The sequence below is a fragment of the Trichomycterus rosablanca genome, chromosome 12 (assembly GCF_030014385.1).
Source record: "Trichomycterus rosablanca isolate fTriRos1 chromosome 12, fTriRos1.hap1, whole genome shotgun sequence".
Classification (NCBI taxonomy): Eukaryota; Metazoa; Chordata; class Actinopteri; order Siluriformes; family Trichomycteridae; genus Trichomycterus; species Trichomycterus rosablanca.
Window position 1 is genome coordinate 13,906,889 of NC_085999.1, and position 12,049 is coordinate 13,918,937.

At 42.7% G+C, this 12,049-nt stretch overlaps 1 protein-coding gene across 2 annotated transcripts in view; it reads right to left on the reverse strand.

The window, feature by feature from the left end:
- Window positions 1–12,049, reverse strand: part of myo16 (myosin XVI) — a 313,223-nt gene that overhangs the window by 153,161 nt on the left and 148,013 nt on the right. For both annotated transcript variants that reach the window (XM_063006388.1, XM_063006387.1), the window contains exons 21-22: window positions 10,237–10,309; window positions 1,092–1,244 (exon numbers count right to left, since the gene is read on the reverse strand). In XM_063006388.1, coding sequence (XP_062862458.1) covers window positions 1,092–1,244; window positions 10,237–10,309 — 226 coding nt within the window. The remainder of the gene's footprint in view (window positions 1–1,091; window positions 1,245–10,236; window positions 10,310–12,049) is intronic.

The following is a 12,049-nucleotide window of genomic DNA, read 5'->3' on the forward strand; positions in this document are numbered from 1 at the left end:
CAGGGTTAGGGGTAAAAAGTCGGATCATACGTCCTCATAACTGGTGCGACTGCGGCCCCTGCTGGCGCCTGCATGCTGATGAGGGTGTGGCCCTCCGTACACAGTGCCCGTCGGTGTATGAACTCGACTCGTGCTGGTGAAAAATGCAGTCTGTACTGACAGTACGTGTCGGAGGGGGCGCATGTCAGTTGAGAGGCGTCCTCAGTCAGCGGTAAAGGGTCGAATCAGTATAGAGGACGCAATCAGGGTAATTGGACACGACTAGATTAGGGGAGAAAATTGGGGAAAATTTTAGCAATAAAAAAAAAACAGCAAGAATATAGAGCTCTTTTCAAAGACAAGTACGAACGTACACCGGCCCTCTACCTTATTGGCTGAGCTAAGTATAACGAATCAGTGACGCACTGATCTTCGGGCTTTTCCTAAATAGCCCTAAAGCTCTTGGGATTTGTAGTCCGTATAGGGCAACAGCGAGTCGATTTACACTTCTGTCAGTAACACTTTTTAAGGCACTAAATTCACCTATTTGTCATGACCTCATATGAGGACACATCCAAATATTGGGTAAACATATTAATGCAAACCAACAAACAAAACAAGATGTTATTATATTTACTAAAAATACTGCTTTATAAAGCAATCAGTAAATCATTCATTCATTCATTGTCGGTTTTACCACCGATTTATCCTGGTTAAGGTTGCGATGGGTGCAGTTTACTGGGTGAAAGGTAGGAAACACCCTGGAACACCATGTCGCAAGTCCATCACAGGGTCAACACACACACCATTTAGTATCTCCAGTTAACCTGACTGCATGTGCAGGAAACCGGAGCTCCTGGAGGAAACCCGAACAGACACAGGGAGAACTTGAAAACTCTACCTGGGAATCGAACCGAGGTCCTTCTTGCTCTGTCGCGACAGTGCTACCCATCGAGCTTGCCCCCTATCAGTAAATCTGTGTGCATTTTTTATTTATTTATGAATGTATTATTTATTTATTTTGGGGGGTGGGGGTGGGGGTGCTAGTACGAGGTTTTGTTCACGCATTCCTCACAGACTCAGGGCCGAGGATTGTCACTGCTTTACCGTACCTGTAAGAAGAGATCCAGAACGGAGGGCTGACTGGCAGGGGAGCGTACGGTCTCCATGGCGACCCCCTCTTGCAGACACTCCTGCTGTTCCTGCTGGAAGAGGACTTCGGAGGTGTGCTGCTGAATCCGCTCGTTCACCATGTTTACGCACAGCTGCACAGGGAAGACACATGGGCACACACACATACGTTAACACACAGAACACAAAGTCTGAGCAATCATTAGTACAAACAAAAAGACTACACACACAGGATTGCACTGTCAAAAACAAAAATAAACAACGAGACGGAGCACAGGTCTCAGTGCAGGTTTGTTTTCTGTCCTCTCCGGCAGCATGACGAGCTGACAGAGGTTAATTACCGCTCCGTTCAGTGTGTCAGCCCAGCTTACTTGGCGTTAATTAATGAGCTCTCCATGTGAACCCTTCTAAATGAACACACAAACATACATGCGCACTCAGCCGTCTGTATGTCATATTACACACAAGATTTGATTACAGGGTTTGTTTCCTGTTTATGCACCGCAATGAAAATGATCCGTTCTTTAAGATGGTCGTTAATTAACACATTGTTTGCGGGGGTGGGGAAGGAACGGTAAACAGTAAATAAACAGTTTTCCTTAAACACCCACTGGCATCAGATTTATACACAAGCTTTTTTCCATATATATCATGGATCATGATCATCAAGTGGATTAGATATGATACAACAGTGACTTCACCGAGAACTGGATGTCCCTCTAAAATTGATGAAAAGATGAGACGAAAACTGACCCGGGAGGCCGCCAAGAGGCGTACAGCAGGGGTGTCAAACTCATTTTCACCGAGGGCCACATCTGCATTATGGTGGCCCTCAAAGGGCCGATTGTAACGTATCCTGCTGGGATTGCAGTCTGCCTTTTAATTCTTGGATAATTTGTTGTTTTTCTTGGAGGCAAATTCTGTGTTTGGTGTCAAAATGTAAAATTTATCCTGTACATTTATATTGTACTCCTTTACCACAGACACAGCCTCATAACACAAGAGACGTACCGGTATTTCTTCTTGAAGCACAAACTTGTTTTCACTTTCGCATCTTTCATTAAATTACCTCCTTTTGCTTCAATTTTCTCTTCTCTTCTTTTTTTTTTTTAATTTTCTATTTTTCCCACTTTCTTCCCCTATTTTCTATAATCTAGTCGTGTCCAATTACCCTGATTGCGTCCTCTATACTGATTCGACCCTTCACCACTGACTGAGGACGCCTCTCAACTGACATATGCCCCCTTCCGGCACAGTGTACAGTCAGTACAGACTGCATTTTTCACCTGCACGAGTCGAGTTCATACACCGACGGGCACTGTGTACACCCCCACACCCCCATCAGCATTATTCCTCAGCCCTGTGCAGGCGCCATCAGTCAGCCAGCAGGGGCCGCAGTTGCACCAGTTATGATGACCTATGATCCGACTTTTTACCCCTAACCCTATGAACAACAGCCAATCGTTGTTCATGTAGGCCCCCAGCCCAGTCGGAAGGCAGAGCTGAGATTCGATATGATGTATTCGAAACCCCAACTCTGGTGTGCTAGCGTACTTTTTTACCGCTGCGCCACCTGAGCGGCTCCAATTTTCTCTTCTTGTACATTTTGGGATTATTTGTACATATTTCTCAATATCATCTAGTGCCGGGATGCAATCACTTTTCAGGTCACAAAATCGGCATGCATTGTGGGAGATGCAGTTTATGTACAATTTTACAGTGTATTTTAAGACAATTGTTCTGCCCTTGCTAAGAGTTTTTTCTCCTTTCTCAGCTATATGAAATTTAACCAAACGTAAAATAGCGCTAACGAGTTAGCATTTTGTGTAAAAATACTAATTGCTATAGTAACAGTAATAACTGTATTTAATTACAGAATTACAGTAAATTCGTAACTGATACGCTGTAACATACTCGCTAAACATTTACACACAACTGAGTATATAAATGTCTACTTCTAACAGACGATGCTTCTGTATTGGATTGCAAGAGAATTAACGTCTATTTATTATTGTTTACGCTACTGACTACTCTACCCTGCGTTCTTTTCCCGCTAAAACGTAAAAGTGACATGGCTTCTTAGCAAAGGTCAAGGTTAGTTGCCATGACTACGATGTCAACGGTTGCCGCTTAAAGGCGCAGGTGTCCATTAAATTATAAGTGCGTCTCTGTAACAACTCGAAAATGATGTAGTGGGCCGGATTTGGCCCGAAGGCCTGGAGTTTGACACCCCTGGTCTACAGTAACAATAAAGGAGCTGCAGAAATTTCTGGCAAGTACCGGTTGTGTACATGTGACAACAATCTCTCGTATTTCTTATATGTCTGGACTGTGGCATGCAAAACATCCAAGCCTGGCTACATATCCAAGCCCGGCTACATAAAGTCTACCAAGAGCATTTGGGAAAATGTGTTATGGTCTGATGAGACCAAACCATAAAAAAAACACCCAGAGTGAAGCATGGTGGTGGCAGCATTATGCTTTGGGTCTGTTTTTCTTCAGCTGGAACTGGAGCTTTAGTCAAGGTGGAGGGAATTACTGTTTGAGGAATTTCACCTCTCAGCTATACAACAACCCAAAGCATACCTCCACATCAACAAAAGAATGGCTTTGCCAAAGACCAAAGAAAATTAAGGTTATGAATAGGTCCACCCAAAGCTTAGAAATTAATCTAATTGAAAATCTGTGGGTGACCTGAAGAGGGCTGTGCACAGGAGATGCCCTCGCAATCTGACAGATTTGGAGCACCTCCAGAAGGAAGAGTGGGCAAAGATTGCCAAGTCAAGATGTGCCATGCTGGTTGAAGCCTATGAAAGTAGACTAAGTGCTTCAACACAGCATTAGTTTAAGGAAGGTCATATTTATGCAACCACATTAAATTGTACAGATTTTGGGTCACATTAAAGGTGAAAAAAGTTCTGAAATTATTAATCTTGGTCTCCTTTTTACATCACAAAAACCCGGCATTGTAACAGGGGTGAGTAGACTTTTTATCCCAACTGTACAACCATACTGGTTTTAAGAAATACAGCTCAATGCACTGCCTAAAGGCCTAAAAGGCCCCAAAGGTTTCAATCTGTGAGACATTATATTTGAAGCCACATCCAAATGCTTAGCTTTATGGAAAATATGTCTTCAGCCTTTGACAAGTGGTAGTGTTATATTGTAGGCTGTTTGTCCTAGCACTTTAGTTTAGGGTTGAACATACCACAAGCAGCACTGTGGTCATCTGAATATAGAGTGTGACCTTTTGTAATTCAGGGTTGAGATGGACATGTCTGAGTGTATTTTTTGGTCAGTCCTGGCTTCGGCTGACACAGTGCAACCAGACACACAGGAGTCTCGCACACTGTCAGATTTGGGCTCTTAACGATCAGCTTTGATGTGGTGTCCTTATTGTTTGTAGGGATCTGAGGACAGCAAACCCAACTGATGGTTCTAGAGCTATGTTGGATTACTGAGATGAGTTGAAGTGTAAAGTAAACCTAAAGTTAATTAAATAATCAGAAAAAAAAAATGAAAGGGCCGTACAGGTTGCGCAGCGGTAAAACACATGCTAGCACCCTGGAGATGGGATCTCGAATACATCATATCGAATCTCAGCTCTGCCATCCGGCTGGGCTGAGCAGCCACATGAACAACGATTTGCCTGTTGTTCATATAGGGGTGGGGTAGTAGTAAGCCGGATAGGGTCTCCTTGTAACTGATGCAACTATGACCTCTGCTGGCTAATTGATGGCGCCTGCACAGAGGCGGGGAGGGATTGTGTTGATCAGGGTGTGTCTCTCCGTACACAGGGCTAATCCGCATTAGCACTCGCCTAGTGCAGATGAAAAAATGCATACGGCTGCTGCCCACGTGTCGGAGGGGGCGTGGGTTAGCTTCGTTCTCCTCAATCAGAGCGGGGATCGGCATTAGTGGAGATAAAGCATAATGCGATTAGGCAATTGGACATGCTAAATGTTAGGAGAGAAAGGGGGAGAAAATGCATAAACAAAATACAAAAAAAAAAAAAAAAAAAAAAAAGTATCCAACAAACATTGCTGTTGTTTTATTAATTGATACACTACTCATGAGAGAAAGGCAACCTGGGTAAACACACAACACCATTTTCAAATAATAATTTCCATTAATTACTAAAGAGAAAAAGTTAATGGTGCGTAATGGCCCTGTGTGGCAAAGTAATTGCCCCCTTAGTTACAATGTCAACCAATTAACCAAATTTTATTACTAATTGTGTCCAATCAGACTAGATACACACAGGCAGCTCTGGTGAATTTAAACTTGATGTAAATAAGACCTATAGCAGTATTAAGTAGACCAAAAGATCTCAGCAAGATCTCAGCAAGAGGGCGGCATGGTGGCTAAGTGGGTAGCACTGTCGCCTCACATCGAGAAGGTCCTGGGTTCGATCCCCGGGTGGGGCGGTCCGGGTCCTTTCTGTGCGGAGTTTGCATGTTCTCCCCGTGTCTGCGTGGGTTTCCTTCGGGTGCTCTGGTTTCCTCCCACAGTCCAAAGACATGCCGCTAGGCTGATTGGAGACAATGAATTGTCCCATAGTTACCTAGCCGCTGGGATGCACAGACCAGTGAATTGTAGTGCCGGTCCCAAGCCTGGATAAATAGGGAGGGTTGTGTCAGAAAGGGCATCTTGCGTAAAACTGTACCAAATCCCACCGGCGACCCCTAATGGGAAGAAGCCGGAAATGTGGACCCCGTAACCGAAAAACGGGACAAAGGCTGAGGAACAAGAAGAAGAAAAGATCTCAGCAAGACAAAAAAAATTAAATATATTATAAGATGAAGCTCTAGGTCTCAAAGCAAACCTTAATGAGAGCCATTGTCATCAAATATATAAAACATGTAATAGATGGCCATTCAAAATTACATTAAGCGCATGCTGGTAATTGATTTGTCCAGGCAAAACTAAACAAACAAAAAACAAAAACAACAATCTAAGGAACCATGTTTATGAATCCACCAGATTCCAGAAACTGGAAGAGTTGCAAGGTGAAGACCACTGCTAACCAAGATAAAAAAGATAAATATAAAGTCTTGTCTTACATTTTTCACAAATATGTCAACAAATAATACATTGTTGATTCCCAAACCGTGAAACCACTGGAGATAATGTTATGTGAACTGATATATTGATTGTTACATGTTCTGAAGGCCCTTTTTTGAAAGGTCCTCTTACATCTGTTCTAATTAAGGCCCTACCTAATTCGCGGCCGTGAAAATCGCATCACGGACTGTGAAATGATGAGTAGTACAGTTATTCTATTTTAAATCCCCCTCCCCTGCCGGTGCGTGAAATTATATCCTCTATGAAACCAGGCCGTGGTGCAAAAAAGGTTGGGAACTGCTGCTTTACTGCTTCAGGGCTTGGGCAGCTCGTGATAAACATAACCATCCTAAAACAATAGCAAGAGTGAATTAGCCATTGGGTTTCAAATCCAAACTTAAACCCAATTAGAATTTGGTAAAAAGACCTAAAACAGCTGGATGATACTCTCAGAATGGCTAAATTAAAGCAGTTCTTTAAAGAAGAGTGGGTAGGAATTCTCCAATAGTAATGTCAAAGACTGATTTCAATTATCAGAAGCATATGGTTGCATTTGTTGGTGCTATTGTGGCATAACCAATTGTTATGCTTAGCAGAGCAATTACTTTTTCATCATGAGTAATAGATAGATGTAATAGATGTGAAATAATCATCTAAAAGCAATGTTTATGTTCCCTCATGTTGTTCTTGACTTTTTTATTACTGCAAGGACAAACAACAGCACTAATAAAAGATAATAATGGTCAGCCATCTATTTTTATTTGGCCACTATTAATCTGCTTTTATTTGCTCCATAAATGTGCATTTTTTGAATCCTTATTAAGTTAGACATTTAAATGACAGTAAAAAATGTCTGGCATTACAATTTGTCATAAGCATAGCTAAGAGACTCTTTTATTCAAGCGGTACATTTCTCCAAATCAAACCACACTCCATCAAACGATGCCCCACTAAGCAAGCAAAGAACTTCCCGCTTCTGCCGAGCATATTACTACATATGAGGTCTATTTGGGACGCAGCCAGTGCTAACATCTAAAAATGCCTTCGCGCTGGGCAGAGGCGAGCTTGGCTACAGGAATCTGTGGAATAGATTACTGTGTGTCCATACCGGAAGGAGGGACCCCAAGCAAAATGCCTCCATTCTCTCTGGTCTGCGGCTGCCCGTCGGTCCCACATCAAAACCGAGCCCGAGCCTACTGATTCCCGACAGGAGAAGACACAGCGGTGGCAGGAAGGAAGCGGCTGCGAGCAGTCTGGTTTTAATAAAGTAATAGACTAGAGTGGGAAGGGGTCTGTCTGAGTTGCAGCTGTGACTGGAACACTGACCAGTGTAGCCACGGCCACACTGAGCATGCTGTCCCTGGCAGATGAAGCTATACAGTGTATCACAAAAGTGAGTACACCCCTCACATTTCTGCAGATATTTAAGTATATCTTTTCATGGGACAACACTGACAAAATGACACTTTGACACAATGAAAAGTAGTCTGTGTGCAGCTTATATAACAGTGTAAATTTATTCTTCCCTCAAAATAAGTCAATATACAGCCATTAATGTCTAAACCACCGGCAACAAAAGTCAGTACACCCCTTAGTGAAAGTTCCTGAAGTGTCAATATTTTGTGTGGCCACCATTATTTCCCAGAACTGCCTTAACTCTCCTGGGCATGGAGTTTACCAGAGCTTCACAGGTTGCCACTGGAATGCTTTTCCACTCCTCCATGACGACATCACGGAGCTGGCGGATATTCGAGACTTTGCGCTCCTCCACCTTCCGCTTGAGGATGCCCCAAAGATGTTCTATTGGGTTTAGGTCTGGAGACATGCTTGGCCAGTCCATCACCTTTACCCTCAGCCTCTTCAATAAAGCAGTGGTCATCTTAGAGGTGTGTTTGGGGTCATTATCATGCTGGAACACTGCCCTGCGACCCAGTTTCTGGAGGGAGGGGATCATGCTCTGCTTCAGTATTTCACAGTACATATTGGAGTTCATGTGTCCCTCAATGAAATGTAACTCCCCAACACCTGATGCACTCATGCAGCCCCAGACCATGGCATTCCCACCACCATGCTTGACTGTAGGCATGACACACTTATCTTTGTACTCCTCACCTGATTGCCGCCACACATGCTTGAGACCATCTGAACCAAACAAATTAATATTGGTCTCATCAGACCATAGGACATGGTTCCAGTAATCCATGTCCTTTGTTGACATGTCTTCAGCAAACTGTTTGCGGGCTTTCTTGTGTAGAGACTTCAGAAGAGGCTTCCTTCTGGGGTGACAGCCATGCAGACCAATTTGATGTAGTGTGCGGCGTATGGTCTGAGCACTGACAGGCTGACCCCCCACCTTTTCAATCTCTGCAGCAATGCTGACAGCACTCCTGCGCCTATCTTTCAAAGACAGCAGTTGGATGTGACGCTGAGCACGTGCACTCAGCTTCTTTGGACGACCAACGCGAGGTCTGTTCTGAGTGGACCCTGCTCTTTTAAAACGCTGCATGATCTTGGCCACTGTGCTGCAGCTCAGTTTCAGGGTGTTGGCAATCTTCTTGTAGCCTTGGCCATCTTCATGTAGCGCAACAATTCGTCTTTTAAGATCCTCAGAGAGTTCTTTGCGATGAGGTGCCATGTTGGAACTTTCAGTGACCAGTATGAGAGAGTGTGAGAGCTGTACTACTAAATTGAACACACCTGCTCCCTATGCACACCTGAGACCTAGTAACACTAACAAATCACATGACATTTTGGAGGGAAAATGACAAGCAGTGCTCAATTTGGACATTTAGGGGTGTAGTCTCTTAGGGGTGTACTCACTTTTGTTGCCGGTGGTTTAGACATTAATGGCTGTATATTGACTAATTTTGAGGGAAGAATAAATTTACACTGTTATATAAGCTGCACACAGACTACTTTTCATTGTGTCAAAGTGTCATTTTGTCAGTGTTGTCCCATGAAAAGATATACTTAAATATCTGCAGAAATGTGAGGGGTGTACTCACTTTTGTGATACACTGTATGTATGAGAAAGTATATAGAAAGAACTACACATACAGTCACCGACCTCGCTGATGGTTTGCTTGTCTATAAACATTAACCTTTATCTATCAAATACAAATTTTACGCCCGCCCACTGAAATCCCGATAAATTACCAACAGGAAGTCTATAAATAGTTACAAAGAGGACACACTTCAGTAGATGTCATTTGTGTTATTGATCAGTGTGGGCCAGCGGCAATGGGCTATGGATAATCCCCCCACGGGCCAGCCGTGCTGGCCAAAAGATTCCACTGGCAGTCTAAGCTTAAAACAAAAAAAGGACCAGGAAGCTAATATATCATCATCACCATAAATGCAAATATTAATTTATAAACCACTAATGTCATTGGCATATGCATAGCAAAGTGGAAAAGGCTTTTTTTTTTTATGAGCAACAATACATAATGAATTTGAGCTTGTTCACTACCACTGAGATACTGGTTTCAAATCTCAGTGGTGCTATTGGCCGGTCAGTCATCTATACAGACATGATTGGCAACAGTATGTCTGATTTGGGGAAAAGAGTGGGTTATATGGCCAGGACAGTGTGCTTTAAGTTAGTAAATAAGGAGAGTTGCATCAGACAGAGCATCTGGACCAGAACAATCCTCTCAATAATGGAGCAGCCATATTTATATCAGACAAGATACTGTGCGGTGTAAAGGTATGATACGGTACGTTTGTAAATGAGGGATCCCACATTTAGCACTTGTTTCCATTACTAATGGAACCCCAATTGCCAAGTGACCCATACTGTACCTAAGTACCCATGCTAAATTTGGCTACCTATTCTGACCAGAAACCAAGTGTACCAAAGCAGGCATGGGAAAGAAAAAAGTACAGACCGTGGGTGTTTGGGTGCCTTAGTGGTAAACACAATAGCCTACCAGTGCTGAGATCCTAAGCGCTCAAGTTTGACAGAACCAATTGACATCGAGTTTCAAGGTACCACTGCATAATGATTTCCCTCCTAAATAAACATCAGCACTTCATCACTGCTATAACTGCACTCGTCCTCACCTGTTCAAAGTCGTTCTTCTGGAATTTCTCGAAGCCAAAGATGTCCAGGATATTAATCTCAAATGCAGGATCTCTGTAAACACACACACACACACTCAGTGAGAGATGCATTTCTAACTAGACAGTAGAAATGAGAGCAGCACTGTGATAAATGATTATAGATTGTTTGATTTAATCAGCAAAATAATTCATCTTTCGGTTTCAACTTGCCTCGTTGATTTGAAGATGCAAACCTTAAATTAAAACCACAAAAGTGAACTAAACTATAAAAAAAATGTTAAAAAATATTTATATGATGAAAAGTAGTCTGTGTGCAGCTTATATAACAGTGTAAATTTATTCTTCCCTCAAAATAACTCAATATACAGCCATTAATGTCTAAACCACCAGCAACAAAAGTGAGTACACCCCTTAGTGAAAGTTCCTGAAGTGTCAATATTTTGTGTGGCCACCATTATGTCCCAGAACTGCCTTAACTCTCCTGGGCATGGAGTTTACCAGAGCTTCACAGGTTGCCACTGGAATGCTTTTCCACTCCTCCATGACGACATCACGGAGCTGGCGGATATTCGAGACTTTGCGCTCCTCCACCTTCCGCTTGAGGATGCCCCAAAGATGTTCTATTGGGTTTAGGTCTGGAGACATGCTTGGCCAGTCCATCACCTTTACCCTCAGCCTCTTCAATAAAGCAGTGGTCGTCTTAGAGGTGTGTTTGGGGTCATTATCATGCTGGAACACTGCCCTGCGACCCAGTTTCCGGAGGGAGGGGATCATGCTCTGCTTCAGTATTTCACAGTACATATTGGAGTTCATGTGTCCCTCAATGAAATGTAACTCCCCAACACCTGCTGCACTCATGCAGCCCCAGACCATGGCATTCCCACCACCATGCTTGACTGTAGGCATGACACACTTATCTTTGTACTCCTCACCTGATTGCCGCCACACATGCTTGAGACCATCTGAACCAAACAAATTAATCTTGGTCTCATCAGACCATAGGACATGGTTCCAGTAATCCATGTCCTTTGTTGACATGTCTTCAGCAAACTGTTTGCGGGCTTTCTTGTGTAGAGACTTCAGAAGAGGCTTCCTTCTGGGGTGACAGCCATGCAGACCAATTTGATGTAGTGTGCGGCGTATGGTCTGAGTGGACCCTGCTCTTTTAAAACGCTGGATGATCTTGGCCACTGTGCTGCAGCTCAGTTTCAGGGTGTTGGCAATCTTCTTGTAGCCTTGGCCATCTTCATGTAGCGCAACAATTCGTCTTTTAAGATCCTCAGAGAGTTCTTTGCCATGAGGTGCCATGTTGGAACTTTCAGTGACCAGTATGAGAGAGTGTGAGAGCTGTACTACTAAATTGAACACACCTGCTCCCTATGCACACCTGAGACCTAGTAACACTAACGAGTCACATGACATTTTGGAGGAAAAATGACAAGCATTGTTTAATTTGGACATTTAGGGGTGTAGTCTCTTAGGGGTGTACTCACTTTTGTTGCCGGTGGTTTAGACATTAATGGCTGTATATTGAGTTATTTTGAGGGAAGAATAAATTTACACTGTTATATAAGCTGCACACAGACTACTTTTCATTGTGTCAAAGTGTCATTTTGTCAGTGTTGTCCCATGAAAAGATATACTTAAATATCTGCAGAAATGTGAGGGGTGTACTCACTTTTGTGATACACTGTATATATATACGTATATATATATATATATATATATATATATATATATATATATATATAAATATATATATAATATTATTATTATAAAAATATAGTAATGTATATATAAAATTATTTTTATT